Consider the following 21,703-nt stretch of genomic DNA (forward strand, 5'->3'; position numbering starts at 1 on the left):
AAAGGAGGCCGTTAGACGTCACGATGAGGGTGTTGGAGATAAACCTCCAGGAGCCGTTGCTCTTATCGGGAGGAAAGGTTTCTGGGCTCAAGGCGTGCGGATTTGGTGTTTACTACTCGAGCGTTTACGAGCTACAACCATGGGAAGGAAACCTCTACACCTACATATGCTGCCTACTTACGCTACTGAGAACCTCACAGTGGTGGCCGTCGAACAAAATAATAAGCAGGCATTTATCCTGGTATCCTGCTATACATCCCGTACTGCGGAGACTCCACCGGGGGAGTGCAGGCTAGTGGTAGAGGACGGGCGGTCATAGGAAGGAGTCAGGCCTGCAGTATGCTGCGCTGATCTGGAAATAAACAAATACTACAAGCTCCTAGATTAGACTGTCGATTTTTTTTCGGGCGGAAGTAGTAGCCATAGCCAAAACAGGAGAAACTCTGGAGGAAAATCGCTTAGAATGCAGCCGCGTAAATTTTTACATTGACATCGAAGCTGCAATTAAGGTAAACATCTCTCATAGCACAACGTCCAAAAGTGTGCTAGATTGTAAGCAATCTCTTGAAAAAGTCGTGGTAGGGAGAAATATACATCTACATATATTGGGTCCCTGGGCATATGTGAATAGATGGTAATGAAAATGCAGTCATTACTGGCCGCATCCCTCTAAGCTTGTACTATAGGCGTCCCAATAAGATTGAGTAAGATTTAAAGAAAGCGAGAGCTGCGCATGATCGACCAAGCAAGAAAGGCGTGCAACCAAGCGCGGGGCTGCGAAGTGTCTATGATTCCATGAGATACGTAAAGACATGATTTTTTGCCATAAAGAGGTGACTTTGTTTACTTGTCATGCCTACTTGTTTGAAAAATTTCTTTAGTTGTACTTAGTTTTCGTCTTATCATCGTTGGCGCTTAAACATCTAGTTGAAATTTGTCGTTGCGCAGCAACTTACGCCAGTCATCCCTGCTTCACGATAACTGACACCAATTGGGAGCATCAAAGGAGATCAACTCCTCATTCGGCTTTCCAAGTTGAGGTCTTTAGCGTGCTCTGCTACCAAAGACGGTTGTCTATAGGAATACCTTCTGGGCCGGAGGAAGTACTTCGCATTGCTCTCTTTTAACGCCGACTAACTTTGTTCGCATCCTAATCCACTTGAATGTTTGAAGTTTTTCATGTCAGCTCATATGAGATCGTATCGTCGGCATCTAGCCGAACTAAGTCAAGTCAAATTTCATACCAAGTTTGATTCCGTGATAATTCACTCAAAGCCAAGGGTCGAGCTAAGTTAAACTCGATTATTTCCATAGTTTCTATCGGTAATATTAATTGTTGTAATTTTTTAATTAATATGAGACACAATTTTCTAAGATCTTGGAGGACCCGCCCTATTTTCATTTCATCACTTCGCAAAACAAAAAATGCCCTCCTGATTAGTATCGATTCATATCATATCACTAAGTATCATTGGCATCAATATAAGTTAATATGACATATGCATACAAGTAGTTCAATTATTTTTGTTGGTAATCACTTAGAAATTATATTGAAATTTCAAGTAATTGCTTTGAAGAAATCGTTTATAAGCTTTATGCATATGACTCAATATCCTATAATATCACATCATACATATTTATGCGATATCACATCACATCATAGTATCTTCATTCTTAAAAAAAATTAATTTTAATTTTGAATTTGGTAAACATTTCGGTAGTTTAGAGTTATATTTATTCTAAATATTAAAAATAATCGTAATATATTGCATATGTATATGTATGTACATAAATAAACGTATGATCACACACAATATATCCCTTATACCTACATACGTACTGGTACATAACATTTTTTCAAATAATACAAAAATTTAACATCAAAGACTTCTTACGACAAAAATTTCCTTATAAACTTACACCAATAATTGATTCTATAGAAAAATTAATTTTTGGCTTTTTAATGGGCGTAATCAATTCCATACTCTTTGATGACTTTGAAACGTTGGAAGACGTGGGCGGTGGTATTGATGGAGATGAAGCAGGCAGCGGGTTGACGTGTAAGATTGACATTTTTGTATTTCCGAGATGGGTGGCTTCAATCGCGAAAGGATAATTTTCATGACCAGCGCAGTAAGAAATCCCATCAGCTGCAGAAGTGGAATACAATGTGGGCGTTACATAGAAGGATGGCTGCGGCAACGAACGCATATAACTTCCATGCGCTGGTAAAATATGTGGAATAGCAGCTGAGGCGGCCGATGACATATTGATGGCAGGATGTACCATATTTGTGGCATGAAATTGTGTCATCGACGTTGTTGTATTCAGTAGAGCTGCTGTATCAAGATTTACCCAATTCAGCTCGGGGTCGGCGAAGGCGCGTCGTTTACGGATGCGCTCCAATAGCGGTGAGTTAATGGTGGGAAAACGTTGTCTGTACTCTGAAAGAGAAGAAAAAAAGTAAGAAGCAATTAATGAAAAAGTGCCGGTTAGAATGTGTGAAGAAAAATGTATACACCTAAGAGTAAGTAGGTACACTGAAAGAATAAAATGTGCAAAACACCGAATTTCATGTTTCGTGATGTAAGAACCTCAAACGGATATACTTGGTATTTGACTACAGGCCCGAGATAATCAAAATTCGTTTGTATACTAAACAGTCCATGATCGATGAATGGTAGACGGTTCAATCTCAGGCCCAACCTGTGGAACGTCAGTTACGATGAGATGTTCAATCTTGAAACGCCCAATGGTTCATTCTTAGTACCGACTATATTGCCGCAGTCATTACAGCCCACATCAACACATATGAAGCACGCTTAAAGCTCTATAAGGTCATGATACGCACAAAGGAGTGGCTAGATTTGCGTGGACTTCAGTTGACAGCAGAAAAAATCATAGTATACTAACAAAAAATCATGTGCCGCCAGAAGTTGGCTTTGAAACCTTCTCGGGAAATACAACAGCAAGGAAGCTATTTAGGAGTAAGGTTAGATTTCCAACTAACAGAAAACAAAAGAAAGCTGCTACTACGGAAGAAGAAGATTCTAACAGATGTACAGCGAACAGCAGCTTTGCGAGTGGCCTCCGCTTATGGCACTGTATAAATACCAGATTACTTGTACGGAATACTGGAACGATTCCCATCGACCTACTAGCGTTGGAAAGGTTATGCGAAACGAAAAAGCATACGGGTCAAGAGCGCATGAAAGTCGTTTGCAAAGAGAGGAGGAAGGAAGCTTCAAGGAGGTGAGAAGAACCATGGAATAATGAAAAACGAGGAAGATGGACAGCGAAATTAATGACAGATGTTGAAGCATGGATCACCAGAAGCATTGGTGAGGTAAATAACTACGGTACCCAAATTCTCTAGAACAACAATTAAGCAACTTCGTAGAAAGCACAAAAAGCATAAAAGACGGACCTGGACGCACGAACGCCACCTTGAGGTATTGCGAAAGTGGTCCGGGGATGGGTGACGTTTCCAAAACGGGTGGTTTTTAGTCCGTGGACACACGGTTGCTGCGACGTCAGAAATTATGATGCCTTAAGGTGTTTTTTATCCCAACCCGCAAAAACAAAAAAATATCCGTAGATAATCAGTAGCAGTAATCGGATACCACTAGACTCCTGTTAATTGGTGGCAGTCGGATATCGATTAGAATCAGTCGAAAATTAATCCAGTCATACAAATATTGCCCTCTCCGTTGCTCGCGTGAATTACCTAAACTTGGGCACCGAAACTAGCCATCCGATTTAATAAAATTCGTACGTGGTAGCTTACAGGTTATATTCCTTTTTTTAGGGGACACGGAGCATTGATCGTTCTATCCGAACAAATCTAAATAAAGGTTCTTACGCTGGATATATATCTATAAAACTTCTTTATTCGGTGAAGGGGATCAGAGTAGGTCAACCTATTCCGAAAAATCGTATTTGTTGAGCTTATTATTTCAAATTTGGGAAAAGGGTAGCTTTTACCGAGAGGTGGGAAGGTGGTAGATCTTTTGAAACGGTGAAGTGAAGAGGGAGTGGAAGAAAGAGGGGCAGAGGTAGAGGAAGAGAAAAAGGAGAGACATGAAGCGTTTGAATGAGAGAAAAAAGATAAGAAGCAGATAAGATAGAATTTTTGAAATCGATGAAAATAAGCTCACGGGCAACGTCTGCCGGGCTTGCTATTATTTTCATACATATTGTGACGAATATTACCATCTCTAAGATGTTGCTAAGCAAATGCACAGCAACAAAAAAAATTAAAGCAAGCTACATAAACACATTACTCATTATTTACCCACATATATACAAGGCAACGAAGAGATAACTAACACACAGATGTAATCATCAGTACTCACATATACACGCATATGGCTATACGGGAGACTATAAATATACATACATGTACATATATGGATGGGAACCGAGCATGAATTTCGAGAAGTTACTAGACCTTAGGAGAAATGGGTGGACGAGAAAACAAAGAGTATAAAAGCAGCGAAAGCTGAGTAGTCAGTAATCAGTTTGATTTAAGCACGCTATTGGTTGTGAAGTCAAGTGTTATTGTGAAGTACTTTCAAAGTAGTCTAATAAAGACCAATTTTGCATTATTGAATATTGGAGTTATTTAATCAACAGTTAAGCGAATCGACCGTTAGCAGAAGATTTGGAATAAGCGGAATTTCACTAAATTCGTTACAATATGTATATTTTAAAACACATTTTTTCCAGTGTAATACAACTGTATATTTAAATAACTCACAAATACAACAATTTTCACACATTTAAGTGAGTAATTGATAAATTTGTTACAAAGATGAGTAGCAGCCCACCAAAAAAGGAAACTTTTCCTTGTCGATGCACCGATGCATTCAACGGTGAAATTTTCAATAGTCAGCGCTTAGAGAAAGTAACTAATTCATCAATTAGACCAAGTGAAAAAAATTAGAGAGTTGGTAATTTGAAAATTGATCCACTCGAATGTATTTAGGTATGTACTGCATCATGCTTAGATGTGAAAGTATCTACATATGTTGTTACTATAAAACTAGAATCCATTCGATAATTGAGTGTCCTTTCGCGTGCATTCACGTAAACAACGAATTTCTCTGGAAACCAGATGGAACTCACAATTTCAAGTGCTTTGTGCTTGGTTCTCTTCGATTTGGAAGGGTATATGTAATGAGAACACACAAACACACATACACACACACATTCGTGCAACAGTGGACAAATCGTCATAAGCATGCTCATTTACATATACATATATATAAGTATATACGAGTGCCACATATTACAGGATATCGTCAGCACATGTCCTTAAAAATGACTCCAATTACAATTTGTTACTTTTACTGCAGTTTTGTTATTGTGTTTTTTTACGCTTTTGTTTGTGTTTTTTCAGTGGCCTTTTTCGTTTGTTTATTGCTTGTGTTGTTGTGGCTGCATTTCCTGTATTTGTAACTTTTTTCGAATTTGGGTGCGTCGATCGGTTGGCCGAGTTGGTTTGTGTGCTTGAGTTTCCCTCTTGCTGGGTACTTTTAATTGTTGTTTTTTTTTCTGTCCATACTTGAGTTTATGCTATTTTACGCATCTTGAAGCATCAAATTACTGAATAAATTTGTTTCGTCTTTCGCTTGTTTGTAGTGAGCATTGCGGGTGTCTGTCTGGTGTTCGGTTCAGAGGCGACAGTATGTCTGCGTTGTGAGTTGTCCCAGACAGTGTGGCACCGGACGAGGCTTGCAGTATCTAGAAATGGTCAGCACAGTAATCAATGTACGTGCATGCGACTGCATGCCATTCTAGCTGCCTGATATTTGAGGAGCTCCTTCAAAAGTCATAACTTTTTTTTTGTAATTTATTACACTTGTGGTTTATGAAATGAAAAAAAAATATGCTTTCATAGGATAAATTATATTAATAACTTGTGAATTTCTAAGCAGTCGTTTTGGATAACATTAATAGTTGAAAGTAATCTGCAACCCAAAGTGGTCCGGATACGCTTGTATGTACGTATACATATTTTCTGTATCATCGAATATTATCTGATATGTACGGAACTTTGCTAGGAAAGGTGCAATAAACGAAGTATATTCAAATCTTTCTCCACTTGTTTTCTATAACTCAGTAGCTGCCTCCCTTCCCTACGCTGCCAAGGACGTACATCTATAGGAATACTTTCTGATGCGACGCGTCTTCTTCTTCCATTCTTATAATATGACCAGGCCAATGAAGCCGTTTGTGTTTTATGCGCTACTATTAAGCTCGTAAACCTGCGTAAACTTCATACAACTCATCATTTAATTTCCTTCGATACCTGTCCTGGTCATAACGGGAAGCAACATAAATCTTGAATAAAAAAATGTTTCGAATACTTCAATGATCAAATGATGCTTCCTTAATCCCGCACGTTTTACCAGGATTGAATTATAAGTCACTTACAGAGCGTGAATTTCGTCGGTAAGAATACTTTACTTCCAAATTGCCTTTTTTCATTTTTCACCATAAACGCTGGTTCCCAAATAGACGGAGTCTTGACCCCTTTATCAATGTCAGTGGTATCAAAATTATCGGTTTAAACTGACAGTTATTCACGTCAAAGTCCTAATATGAACTCAAAGGAGAAGCTGCTTTCTCATCTGCTTTCGTATATCATAGAGGTGATATAGTGTCAAAGGCCATGCCTTCAAATGGCCACAATGTTAATTGAACTTATGACCATACGAAATGACTACGGCGTCGAGTTTCTAATCGTTACAATGTCAATGACTCTTCCTGCTCTCCCGGAATGGTTATAAAGTCAACTATTTTTCTCTCAAGTGGCCATAAGATAAATTATTTTGGTTCACGCCTTTATATATTAAAATGTTAACAACTGCTAAATTATTGTATGCCGATAACTACTTCCTATACAACCTTCACCTCAGTCATTCCACCGAGAGAGGAGTGGGGAAGAGGAATTATTTGAGGCATGGGACCGGTTAACTTGTTCACGGATGGGTCGAAGCTGAACGGAAAGGTTGGGGGGGGGGGGGGGGTCTTTTGTCAAGAGCTAAATGTAAGCCGCAAGTTTAAGTTGGCTGATCACTGCAGTGTATTCCAAGCGGAAGTTGCTGCGATTAAGGATGCGGTGGATGGAATGCTATCCAGTGCTACTACGGTTAGGGAATTTAACATCTACTCTGATAGCCAAGCGGCTGTCAAGGCCTTGAGCTCAACTACAGTGCGATCGATGGTGGTCTGGGAGTGCCTAACCTCGCTTGCGATTCCATCGAATTATTTTACAATTAAGATTATCTGGGTCCCGGGCCATAGTGATATTTCGGGTAACTGTCAAGCGGATTTCTTAGCCCGCATCGGTACAACTGAACCGGATGAAGATGGCTGAAGGGATTTCGGGATCCCGCTGGCCACCTATGGATTGCTCCTCCATAGCTGCGCCTCGAGTCAACCCAGCAAACGTTGGGTGGACACCACGTCTTGCAGGGTAGCAAGATCTTTCTGGCCGAAAGTGGATGGCAGGAGGTCTGCTGAAATAATTGGGTTCACTAAGGCTCACCTATCAATGGTCATTGGGGTTTTAACAGGGCACTGTCCCATGGGTATCCATGCGTTACATCTCAATATACTGGAAACTCCATCCTGCTGTAGCCGTATGGAGGATGATGAGGTGGAATAACCAAATCACTTTATGCTTGATTGCCCAGCTTTTGCCAGAACTAGGCGAAAGTACTTCGGTCGCGACTCACTTGGATCTCCCGAGGATTTATTCAAAGTTGAGATCGGTATCATTCGCAGCTTTATCGTTGCTACCCAACGATTCTCCAAGTAGCTAGATCTAAGGCACTGTTATTTTTGGTGTATGTGATATCACAACGGACCTTGGAGTTGTCCAAGTGAGCTATCCTTATCAGGGCAGCTACCACCTAACCTAACCTAACCTAACTGCTAAATTACAGTTACCTTTTCTTGTTTCTGGTTGAAGTGGTCATAACGTCAATTGACCTTTTGGTCGTTGGCATTATGTCATCCCCTCCTCGGATATCGGTAATGGACCGAATGAGTCAAGCTTTGAAAATAATGACTAATGGGTGAGTACCGATTATTAAATACCGCAGAAGTAGATGATGGCCTGGGGCCTATATTCTTATCACGAGATTATGAAATTTACTTTCAAGACTATGCCAAACTTTGAATAACAATATCTCAATTCAAAAACAACGCAACACAGATTACAACTCGAGCGGGCGGTTTACTTGTGTTGTTAATACTTCAATCCCACCAAATCCCCACTCCGTGTTGCTCAACTGTTTTGTGCAAAATATCTTTTGAAAAAAATGAAATTTTTAATTTTCGCTTTGGGATTATTGATACCAAGGTTATAGCGCGTCATTCGATAATCTGGCGGTATTTTTAGAAGGTCGAAGCTTGAAAATACGGATTTTGGGTTTTGGTTGAAACGTAGTATAATGTAGTGCCTGCCATATTAAAGGTCCTTGATCTTAAACATCCAAAACGGAAATGTTTCGGAAGAGTTTTCAATACAAAGTCGCCACTAGGTGATGTTTTGTTAAACCTTCCTAATGTATTTCTGTCTTGAATAGCTTCTCTGAAAAACTAGACCTTCGTTGGCATATGCCATTCGGAATCGACATAAAAACTGAAGGTTCCGATAAATTTGTAGGAAAAATTTGCAGGATACGACTGCTCCCGTGGCAGTGAAGAAAAGAGTAGCTTTTCAAAGGACACATTTATATTCTAAAGCTCATGATGGAATTGTCCGCAATACACGATAGAAAAATTGGCCGCCCCACTCAAATTCGGACAAAAACGTGTTTTGTAATGGTGGATTGACTTAAGGTTAAAGGTCAAAATGTCGATTGACGTTATGTTCCTGTTCAAATGCCTATACGATTAATTGATCTTTTGCTACTATTTAGCGTGGTCGTTAAGTCAATTGACTTTATGCCCTTTATATTTTTACTTTATGGCCAATTACGAATTTTCTGTTTGACCTTATGATAGGTTAGATGTTTAGTTGAATATGTTTCTTATTTCAAAGGAATACTTGTCGTCTCAGGTTTTAATCCCATTTTGTACTGTTATGAAACCAGAATTAGGGAAAGTACAGCCGCACAGTGGCATTTTTGCATGATTTAGACGCGACAAATTAATAACTCACTGAAAAATGAATATATTTCATTCAAACCAAGTGTATATGTTTGTATGCCTTACCGCCCTTCAGTGAGGATAGGCGAAGGGGGGGGGGGGGGTTTGAATTTTTTGAATTTACCCTAAACAAAAACTTTCTTTTATCCTTATCTTGTTATTTTGTTCACAATTGAACATACCTATATTTAAATTTCGTATCTTCTTCAAACCAGGAAGCAAAATTTCCAAGAAAATTAACTTTGTTGTAATGGGTCTAAAACGGCTTTATCTTTTTGCTTTTGGCCACGTTCTGCACTGAAAGAAAAATACTGGTAAAATCAACCGAAATTTCTGTTCATTTTTATCCATCGCAATAAGATGTTGAATCAACAGCGGCCAAATCGTTGATTCGTAATTGGCCGTTTTAGTAGTCAAATAAACAAAAAAAGTTGTCACGAAAGTACCTATGTTGCCATATACATAAATAAATAAATAAATGTAAGGCGCGATATACTCTGAATAGATCTAAGGCCGAGCTTCTCTTCCAAGTTGCGTCGTGCTCCTCTTGATTTTCCCTACAAATTGGCCGGACGGGACCCTACATGTTTTATGCCGACTCCGAACGGCATCTTCAAGCAGATGAGTTTCCACTGAGAGCTTTTCATGGCAGAAGTACACTCGGAGCGCTTGCCAAACACTGCCGAGGCGCGACCCCCTTAGAAATTTTTTTTTTTTAATTGAAAACCCTTATTTCTAAAATTTTGATGTTGCTTTGCCAGGGGTGCGAACCCAGGGCATACGGTATGGCAGGCGGAGCACGCTACCATCACACCACGGGGGCACTTACTAACCGAACGTCAATTGGGCTACATAAAATATGCTGGCACACATTAAACATTATACACTTTATTATTTTGTTTTATTACACGCACTTTCACCAAATTTTATATTTTATAATTTATTTAATTTATAGTTTTGAACTTCGCTTTGCAAATAGAAATGAAAATAGTAGTCACAAAACTGATTCTCAATTCTTTCAGTTGCAGCTCAGCTCATTCTCAATTTCTTCTCTCGCATGTAGTTGCCACACTTGATTGTTTCGAAAAAAACTTGTAGTATAAATGTTTGACATAACATTTTAAACAGAGAACTTGTAAGTTATAGAAAGTTAAAGAATCAAATCGCAGGAAGGTAATTCACCACTGGAGTAACTTTAATGTAATTCGGCAAGTTTAATTTTCGTAACACTTTAAGTTGAAACGCTTCCAAAACAACTCAAACTTTTATGTTGTCGGAAACATCAACATTAAAAAGGGATGTTGTTTTATTATCTTATTAGATACGTTCAAGTGAGTGAAAATTCGTAAAAACTTAAACAAAATATTACTAACTTTGGAAAAATCCTGTTCGTTCAAACAAAACTCCACCAGGTGCAGTCATAAGTTCCTGAAGATGACTTCAGATTGAAGTCGAAATATTGGCAAGACAAACCATTCGACAAATAAATATACATTGTTTAAACACATTTGCTGTATTTTAATAAACATATGTATATATTGGCCTAGAGCTCAAACATACTTTGAATTATTTCTAAATTTTATTCAGATTATGAAATTACAAGTTAACGTACATGAGAAAATTAATTAAGAGAAAACTTAATAATGCAAATACATATATTTAGTAAATAATATAAGAAAAGAGGTGCGGCCGAAGGCCGCCTACGCAGAAGGGTGTACTACGCAGAAGGACATCACCGTGGCGGTAGCCACGGTTATACCACACACCCGGACTTGGCATGGCGTAGCCCAGGGTTATTTTTTATAAGCGCGGCCGAAGGCCTCCTATGCAGAAAGGTGTTCTACGCAGAATTACTGTGCATGGCGCAGCCGGTGTTGGATCGGCTAATTATTATTTTTATGAAGCGTGGCCGAAGACCGCCTACGCAGATAAGTGTTCTGCGCAGACATACTGTGGATCGCGTAGCCGGTGTTGGATCGGCGAAGGGTGATTTTTATGAAGCGCGGCCGAAGGCCGCCTACGCAGAAGGGTGTACTACGCAGAAGGACATCACCGTGGCGGTAGCCACGGTTATACCACACACCCGGACTTGGCATGGCGTAGCCCAGGGTTATTTTTTATAAGCGCGGCCGAAGGCGCCTATGCAGAAAGGTGTTCTACGCAGAATTACTGTGCATGGCGCAGCCGGTGTTGGATCGGCTAATGATTATTTTTATGAGTCGCGGCCGAAGGTAGCCTACGCAAAAGGGGTGCCTAAAATAATAGAATAATACCGAAGATGTGTATTTTTTATGGCATCGTTTTATCACTGAGTGAAAACTGAATCCAGCTTATCAAGAATACTAAAAAAATATAAAAAAATGTTAAAGTCTCCAATTTACATGTTGTCGGGATTTTTTTGTCGGGATTTGGTCGTGTCGGGATTATGAGATGTCTGGATTTTTTAAGTCGGGATTATGTGTTTCGGGATGTTTTAAGTCGGGATTAAGTTATACACCCGTTTTTTCTATACAAACAAAAATACCCAAATTTTTCTTACGAAATCGAGTCTGAGCAAAAGCTCCCTTTTTATACATAACGCCCAAAGTTGCAGCTTGGTCACAGTTGGAAAATAGAACTGGAAGCTGACTTCCCGCCCATTAATATATAAATTAAAAAATTAAAAAGAAATGAAAATGTCCATCAACAATCAAGGAATTAATATTTTCTTGCGAAAGATATAAATTATTTGTGTAGCAAGTCTAAAAACTTATTATTACCAATCCATTAACGTGGCAGTAAATAAAAGAAAAGCGCCACAAAATATTAACAGAAAAAAAATAATGCATTTAAACAGACAAGAAATGTTGATTGATACCATATTCAATTTGTGTCGAGTTTAGGTGGATCGTTGATTTGAGTAAACTAAAAATGAAATGAATAAGTAAAAACAAATTATTGAGTGAGAGCAATGCGTGGGGTGAGGTAAGAAGTGAGATGCAGTTAATTGAATGCAAAATCCGTTCAAACATGTCAATGTGTGCAAGTTTGCGACTCTCTAATCCGGACTTACTATGGGTAACAACAATAAAATAAATAAATGTTAGGCGCGATAACCTCCGAAGAGATTTTAGGCCGAGCTTCTCTCGTGACGGGACCTACTTGCTTTATGCCGACTCCGAACGGCATCTGCAAGGCAGATGAGTTTTCACTGAGAGCTTTTCATGGCGGAAGTACACTCGGAGTGCTTGCCAAACACTGCCGAGAGGCGGCCCCGTTAGAAAAATTGTCTTCTAATTGAAAACACTTGTTTCTAAAATTTTGATGTGTCTTTGGAGGGCGGGGGGGGGGGGGGGGGTGCGTCGGTATCTAGGTAGGTGGGGCACGCTACCATCACACCCCGGCGGCCGCCCGGGTAACAACAAAGACGAACGAATTAGAAAGATCACTTTCGTACTATAGCTGCAAAGATTTCGAATTCAAATTTTATTTTTAAAAAGTGAAGGACACAAATTACACTGTGCGACATCAAAAAAAAATATATATGTAACCCGGCCTATGAAAAGGTGGCTTATGACTCAAAAAAGAACTTGCGAGAAATAGCTGTTAAAGATAAACAATGCATTCTTCAGTTTCTTAGTAGTTTTCTTTTTTTTGAGTCATAAGCCACCTTTTCATAGGCCGGGTCACATACATATATCTTGCCGGCGATGCATTTAACAAACTGCAGGTGGGTGTAAAATGACCTTTAAATGACTTTCCTTTGAAAAGATTTCACCAAACATAAACAAAAACCCGGACAAAACTCAAAATCATTCGTGCGTGCTAGACTTACAATATTCAAAAATGCTCTGGATTATTTTATGGAATATTCCAAGCCCACTAGACTGGATTGGTCCGCACACAAAAGTTTAGAAAATTTGTCCCGAAATTTGTAGGTTATGTTCGAAGGGTTTCGGAAACATGTCTATTTTATACTTGCGAAAATTACTGGAATTGTGTTTTTTTTGTTAATTAAAACTTGCTTATCTTAATATATACATTAGACTGGATCGATTTATTAACCGATATCGCGCCATCGATTTCTCGATAGGATTTGGGCTCAGGAAAAAAAAGTTCCACTACGCATACCCAAAAAAATAATTTTCGAGCCTGCGAAAAAAAAAATGGCGAAAGGGTAAATTTTTCGACCAAAACACTCCCCAAAACCCAAAAAAACTGTTATCGCCAAAGTTTTTATAACAATTTAAAAAAAAAAATATTTTTTTGGTTTTGGGACTGTTTTTGTCGAAAAATTTACCCTTTCGCCATTTTTTTTTCGCAGGCTCGAAAATTATTTTTTTGGGTATGCGTAGTGGAACTTTTTTTCCTGAGCCCAAATCCTATCGAGCAATCGATGGCGCGATATCGGTTAACTTTCGTCCATACAAATCCACCCTGGTTAATATACATATATTTCTTCTGTACGCTAAAGAGGTGTCTGCTAAAGAGGTAATTTTTTGACTAGATTATTATTTGAGAAACTTTTCTTACCGGGAAATCGCGTTTATGGTGCGATTTGCTTGAGGTTTGGCACAGTGGTACCTCTTTGACCATGTTAATGTTTGGGAAACTTCCGGGAAGTGGACCAGGGCGCGACCAATTCTAAAAAGTCGTATTTATGGTGCGTTTTGCTTGTGATTAGGCTTAGGGTACCTCTTTATTCAGCTTAATATTTGAGAAATTTTTCTTCCCGGGAAGTGAACCAGTAGCTGACTCATTCGAAAAAGTTCTATTAATAGTGCGATTTGCTTGAAAGTTAGCACAGGGGTTCCACTTCGATATGCTTAATTTACGAGTACTGGGATGGTGCGTATTTTGAAATCCTTTCGAAAAGGTTGATCTTATATATTAAAGCGAATGCAAAATCTTTTGGTAACTTTATAACTCAAGATTGGATGAAATAATTTAAAAAATCATAGCTGCGTTAGTTTTGTAAAGTTTCGTAGATGGTTTCTTAGTTCGTTTTAGTTCGATATATGAACCCATTTCGATATACAGACGGAAATGTGAACAGGGTGATCCCAGAATGTGTTTTCACAATATGGGTATTAAATAGGATGTTTTAATGAGGGTTTTTATAAGGGATAGTGCTTAGAAGAAGAGCGAGAGGGAGTGGGAGAGTTACAAGAAGTTATAAAAACAAAAATGTTTTTCAAATCTACAGAATGGCAAATGCCTCTGTTTACTGAGATAGTAGATACACCACGGAACGTCTCAATTATCTGCATAAATCTTATATGTAAAGATGAATGCGATTTAAAAAGTTATACCTGTTGTTCCTTTGTTGTGGTTTATAGAAATAAAGATACTGAAAGCAGGTATTCCATATTTGGCATAGATATTCCATATATGATGTAGGCAAATCAATTTTCGTGTTAAATCAATTGTATTTTCTTAGGTGAAAGAAGAAGAAGAATACTTAAAGGAGCTTTAACTTGCTTATCAGACGAAGCTTTGAAAAAACGTTCGTTGATCTGATCGTGAAATAAATAATTTTTGAAAATTTCCAGACTTTCTTTAATAACTTTTTTACATAATTAGGTGAAAATTTTTGTACTTTTTTCAGTTCTTTGAATTTTCTTGATTATGCAGTTTTATAGACCAATCAATTTTGATCTAAAACTGTAAGTTATAGGTCTCTCAAAATTCGCATTAGTTTTTGGCAATTTTTTTCCGAAGGTTGTTTTAGATTTTCCTCCATGAAAAAAAAATTTTCACAATTTTATGCAGGTAAGTCTAAAACAACCTTGGGAAAAAATGTTCAAAAATCAATGCGTGTTTCGGGAGACCGGTGGCGGCCACCGTATACCACCTACCACACCGGGTTCACACCCCGGGCAAAGCAACATCAAAATTTTTGAAATAAGGTTTTTCAATTAGAAGAAAATTTTTCTAAGCGGGGTCGCCATGAAAAGCTCTCAGTAAAAACTCATCTGCTTTGCAGATGCCGTTCGGAGTCGGCATAAAACATGTAGGTCCCATCCGGCCAATTTGTAGGGAAAATCAAGAGGAGCACGACGCAAATTGGAAGAGAAGCTCGGCCTTAGATCTCTTCGGAGGTTATCACGCCTTGTATTTATTTATTTTTATTTTTAAACCAAAATTGATTGGGCTACAAAATTGTATAATCAAGAAAATTCAAAGAACCCGAATAAAACGTACACAATTTTGGTAAAGTTTTCACGAGTTTTCAAATTTTTTCGAACACGTTTTTGAGATTGGTTTGCGCAGTTGCAGTTCCAAAATGCATAGTAGTTTTTTCTTAATATATCGAAAACAAAACAGTATAATGTAATTGCTGCTGTGCATATACAAAAGTAGAGGCCAACATTGCAGAGTTAGTAAGGTTTTGTGGCGTGTTATCCCACCGCTACAGAAATGTGCTAATAAGAGATGGTTACAATTTTCGCATAGGAAATTTACCGGTCACAAAATTATCGGCAATAGTTGGAATAGGCCTGTCAATACGATTTCCGATGATAATGATGTGATTTGGAGAAAGCGAAGATACAAATATAAAGACGAAGTTGCCGACAGCTGGTGCCAAATGAATCTGTCTATCAAGAGCGTGCGCGGTTGAGCTCATAAGTATATGTATATGTACATGTGTGTGTATGTATATCATAAGCTTTCCCCATTAATCAAATTTCTACGGATAGTATTCATAAGAACCCTTCGGACAAAGGAACTTGTTGCAACCAGCTACGTTAATTAAATAAGTAACTTAAAAGTTGAATTGCCATGCCACTGCGATGTGGAGAGAGATTCAGTTAGTAATTTCATGCATGACAGCCCATGCTTAATCCCGAATCTGACGTCGTCGTTATTGCACTTTGGTCAACTTAAGCATGCTGAATCATTGCATCTCGGTGGTGGATTAAATTTAAAATTAAAGACCCTAACTTGCTAAGACCAAAACTGCCGATCTACTGGGCCGATTTTGCTAATAAAAGTCTTAAAATGACATATGTATTAACCTGGCTCGATTTGTATGGACGAAAGTTAACCGATATCGCGCCATCGATTTTTCGATAGGATTTGGGCTCAGGAAAAAAAGTTCCACTACACATACCCAAAAAAATAATTTTCGAGCCTGCGAAAAAAAATGGCGAAAGGGTAAATTTTTCGACCAAAACACTCCCCAAAACCCAAAAAAAAAAATTTTTTTTTTAAACTGTTATCGCCAACGTTTTTACAACAGTTTTTTGAAAAAAAAAATTCGATATCGGTTAATAAATCGACCCCTAGATTTACATAGGGGTATTTTTTTTAATTGGAATTTTAGTAAAAACATGCTTAGGTTAGGCTAGGTTGAACAGGCCGGTCAATAAAGATCTCACATAGACTGAATGTATCCATAGTGTTACCAGAACTTGTTTGAAGACCAAACGGAAGAACCCCAATCAGGTGGCAGGACTTGTGTTATAGAATAACTCCGTCCCCTTGGCAACTACTAGCGTTTTTTAGGACCTAGTTTATTTGCTGCATCGAGATCTGGGAACTCTGCCGCCCCTAGTAGTTGCAGTCTTGAGCAAAGGAAACGAAACACAGAAAGTGCTCAACCATTTCTTCCTGCAGCTCGCGTTTCCTACATCCACTGTTACTGACGAGGCCTAACTTATAAGCATGCAACGCCAGAAGGCAGTGTCCGTTAGTATGCCCATCGTAAGCCTTAAGTTTTCTCTCTTCAGAGATAAGAGACACTTTCTAAGTCTAATATCATGGGCTTTGCACATGATCTTAGACATTTTGCAGCCCCGCACTTTTGTCTACGCCTTTCCTGCTTGATGGATCATATGTAACTTCTGAATTCTCCCAAACGGCTTGATTAAATTAAAATGAAGTCCACCGCCAGGGAAATGATATTACGTTATCAAAGCGATTTCAGACCTGGTAACTATTTTATCGATCAAACTATGACGCTACGCCAAAGCATTGACAGTAGCCATTACGATGAAATCTAGATTCATAGTCTTATTGTCGATTTCAAAGGCAGTTATAGACAACTCGAAGTGGGGTTGCTTGCATGCTGCTATGACTGAAGTGGATTTTCTTGTAATTTATACCCCTATGCAAAATTACATTGAGTTAAGATCCACTCACATGCCAGAGCTATCAAGTTTCTGAAAGCCGCCTCGAAACCAACGGAGGATTCTGAGATGCGATTTCGTATCATGCAAACCCTTTAACCCTATGCTGAAGATAGTTCTATTATAATGTGAAGATTTGACTTGGATAAAACCGAAAAAGTGGCATTTTTCTTTTGATACCCGCAACTTCTTGACGGTATTGCTAACGACACCCATCTTGAGCAGCAGTGGGGTGACCTGGAATCCCTTGCAGCTGCACCAATTGGCCTCAGTTACGACAAATATGGGATGGCAAGGGCGCTTTGCTACAAGACGGCATAAATTGCCCAGTCTAATAATGATGACAGCTATGGAAAAAAGCTTCAAGGAAACGATGATGTCGATTGGAAACCCTGATATTTTAATAGCTCGCGATAGCGTTGCACATTCATTTATATCGACGACCGAAATCTTTAACCAAATGTGGCACTGATTAAGATCGAGTCTTAAATTAAAGCAGCAGGAGGAATACTTCTCTGTATGAGTTTGAACAGAAAGTGTACCAAAAAAACAAAAAAGTCTGCAGACACAGTCTGGATTATAAAATTTGGGCTTTCCAGTCAAACAGGGCTCATAAGATAAAAAAATAGTAACGAAATCAAGGCATGTTTAGATGATATTGAATAGGAAACTTGCCGATAAGGTTTAAAGATGTAAATGCATGCAAAGACTTACTATTCTTGGCAACACTCCATAAGATGAGACATAAGATTGTTTAAAATTGTTTGCCAATGCTCTGAGAATATTGTTGATACATTGAGACTAGTGGTCACACCTCAGCCGGGTAGCATACGTAAGACTTGTACAAGGCGGATCGCCCCTATGACAGTAAGAGGCTAAGCTTGATGGACATTGGGAACTTGGATGCTTTCGATAAACTGAATGTTTAGCCAAGTTTCACGCGAATATTTAGATGTCCTGGAAATAATTTTTGCCCCCAAATAAAAAAAAAATCATACCAATTAAACTCACCTTCCATAGCAGCTGTTATATGTAACGTTGTTTGTTGCAGTGTACGCAAACGTTGTTTATAGATCTTTTTCTGTGCAATTAAAGTCTGTTTGGTGCGTAAAGTATTTACAGACGGCTTACACTCGCTTCCATTCTGCAAAGACGGATTTGTATCAGTTCCTTCTAATGCCTGTGCCTCCAATGCTTCCATGGATTGTTGACGCCGCAGTGCTACCTGTGCGGCCATTACACGTTGACGATCAACAACTAATTGACAATTTGGACAGCAACATTCACGCCAACGACAAAGTTTCTTATGACCTTTAACACATGAAATGACACCATGATTACGACAGCGAGCACATTTTGGTGTACGTAACATGCGTGCTTCTTTTTGTTGTAATGCCGGTGGTGAAGTGATTGATGTGCAAGACGAAGTGGAAGAAGAGGTTGATGATGTTGTGGATAACGCAGGTGAATAGTTTGAGGTGGGGAGTATATGATGGACAGCTTGTGATTGATGTGGCGGAGTAATGTTGTTGTTGTTAAGTTGCATGTTGTATTGATCTGATAGAGCAGGTGAGGTTGCAGGCGAGTATTGCGCGGGCATTGTGTTGACTTCTTGTGAAGAGATTTTAAAAAGTTTAAATACCGACGGCTCACTATTTTAAGTATTAAGTTTCGTAAAACTTTCCGTTTTTTCTCACTTTTTTTAGAATATCAATTTATAACTAGTTTTTAGATTTGCCAAACTTATTGTAATTACTTTAAGTGGTTTGTTTTAAAATTATCCGATTTACACAATATTTTACATCTGCTAACGCGTTGGTTGCTTTCGAAAGTGTGTTTAGCTCATTTGCTCGGTTGGCTCTTCTTAAGTTGATTACTTGAAACAAAAGAAATGTTTCAATATTCAGTATTATTGAAAACGGAAATTGCCACTCATACAATCAGATACATCCGCATACATGCATACGAGCATACATAGATAATACTTAAATGTACATTAGGGAGGGTAATTTCCTCTTCGAGCACGTTCGTAGTAGCCTTCTAGATCTTTTAAAAAAGAGCTCTTGAGAATTTTGTTTTATTAGTTGTTGGGGCGTGTCTTCTCTGACCTTATCTATTTATCATGATCATAATCAATTTAAATCCTGGGACTTTCGTTCTATCGGTAAACTGCACTTTATCCTCCCAGTCAATTAGCAGCATGTTATGTCGACGGATGCCTAGCCCATTAGCCTGAGAGTAGCCATAAAGCTCACGTAGCGCGTACCCGTATCCGAAGTAATGCTAAACGCGGTCCCAGTAACGGGGATTTGCGCGGGCCGTGGGAGGTTAGGTTTTAGTGGGTAGCTCTTCATGGAAAAAGGGAGTCCTACACGCAGAGAGTCTCGCAGTGAGGCTTAAATATCCCGGTCAGTGCATAAAGCATTTCCTGCTTCCACGAAACACAAAAAAAAGCATGTTATCTTTAACACAATGCCAAAGCAATGTTGACAGCAAACCGATCTCGATAATGTCCAGGATACCATTCACCATTCTGAACTGCAAAAACGACCGTATCCAGTTCACAATATGATATTTTATGCCTTTGATTGCTTGAAACTGAATACGTTGTTGTTGTTTTCGTTGTAGCGATCAGGACACTCCCCGAAGGTTCATGGGAGCATTATCGATGTTGACGATCCTTTGCCCGGATATAGATCCGGTACGTTCCGGTAGCAAGCATCATTAAGGTATCAGCCCGACCGTCAAAGGGACGACCTGATATAACCACATTGAACTGTGGGCATGAGAGCCCTTTTCTGACTAGCCATCAATTTGCAAGAAAGTAATTCCAATTTAATAAACAACAAATTTTTAGGCCCAAATACTTGGTACTACTAGCTTCTGTTAGTTTAGATTTGGAAAACTCAAAGAAAGCGATTTCTATTTACTAGTGAATAGTAGTAGATTCGGCCTACCTGGATGCATCTTGAGACTATAATCCTGATTTTTTCATAACGGAAGTAAAAGTGCGTACCGAAGATCAGTATCGCCGCATCAACGCCGTAAACCAGTCTCAAGCCCACTAGGATTAGTTTTTACTACAATGTAATTTATTGTGAGCATCGTCAGAGGAATATAGCAGTCCACTCTGTGTTGTGCCTCTACATATCTACGTGCGAGCTCCGGTGTCCTCTATGTGATGCCTCACTATTAAGCAACAGTGGCGATATCCCATTGCATATTGTTAATTGTAACCCTGAGGTACTCGTTCTCTGCCAAGCAAAGGAGGAGTGCATCCTGAAGTGTTCCTAAGTGCATGTCAATTAATCTCTTGAATTAGTTTGGAGCCAAGGTTGTGAGACGACTTATTAGTCAGAAATTTTCGAGCACTTCATGTCCCCCCTTGTCCAACTTTTACGTAGAAATCTGATTTGAAAATTGAACCGCCCTAACGTACATACATACATACGCAAGCAATACGCTAAACAAAAGTACAAAAAAAATTAAAACGCCTGTAATTAGAAAATTTTAGTTTTCCCTTTCGCATGTTTTTGAATTGGTACATATTTAGTTTTCTTCAACATACACACATACACACATACAAATATTTACTCATTTACGGCTGCCCAGCACATAACACCCGCTACACAATGCAATCTCAAACTGTAAAGTGTTGTCGTTGGACTCTTTGCGATTTTTCATTGGTTGGTGATCTTCACAATAATGATCTTCCACCAATAAAATACAAGTGTTGCTCCTTCAGATCGTTGGATGAGGCGGCAGGGCGCGTGTTCAAACACTTTAGCAACCAGTATATAAACACTAGCGAGCTGCAGATTCAAGTATTTAAAAAACCGACTCTATCAAATAGTCAACAGAAACTGGATTTTGAAACCAAAGTCGGTAATGTGTATTAACACAATCGCCTATGACCCATCAAGCCTAAGGTCGTGCGCCAATATTGCAGACAGTTAAAGACAAGGAATGCAATATTATAAACCCCATTAATTATATCTTTCAGTAATAAGTACACCGAAATCATGAGGATAACCAGCTATCTAAGTCGATTTAGCCATGCCCCTCTATCTTGTTGAACGCTAACAACTCTCTCAATTTTCGACGTATCTTGAACCCATAGGTTCTTCTTAAATATTCTAAACTATTATATTTCAGTTATACTCATGAAAGCCAGAAGATCTCTTTTTACTTTTCTTATGACAAGCTTATAAGTTAAATTGAAGTAGAGGCACACATATGTCAGTGTTAGGAGGCTCGTATCGTGACGGGATGTCCTTTCGGCTTAGATTTTTTGCCCTAGCGTAAAATAGTCCCACCCTTGTAGCTCCTGCCTTATACAGCGCCCCCGTCTTATACAGTGCGTCCTCACAAACGAGGACCTTAACTCGGCACTGGTACTATCCCGTTTCTGTACCCGGCGATTCCAT

General features: G+C 38.9%; 2 protein-coding genes across 3 annotated transcripts in view; one reads left to right on the forward strand and one right to left on the reverse strand.

The window, feature by feature from the left end:
* The window catches only part of LOC137250742 (uncharacterized), a 239,011-nt gene that overhangs the window by 74,629 nt on the left and 142,679 nt on the right, over positions 1-21,703 (forward strand). The window lies entirely within an intron of this gene.
* Positions 1,909-18,876, reverse strand: dmrt11E (doublesex-Mab related 11E). The gene is made up of 2 exons (XM_067779647.1): positions 18,288-18,876; positions 1,909-2,444 (listed from the first exon to the last, which is right to left on the reverse strand). The coding sequence occupies exons 1-2, from the start codon at positions 18,874-18,876 to the stop codon at positions 1,909-1,911; spliced, it is 1,125 nt and encodes a 374-aa protein (XP_067635748.1).

This window comes from Eurosta solidaginis, chromosome 4, assembly GCF_040869045.1.
Source record: "Eurosta solidaginis isolate ZX-2024a chromosome 4, ASM4086904v1, whole genome shotgun sequence".
NCBI lineage: Eukaryota > Metazoa > Arthropoda > Insecta > Diptera > Tephritidae > Eurosta > Eurosta solidaginis.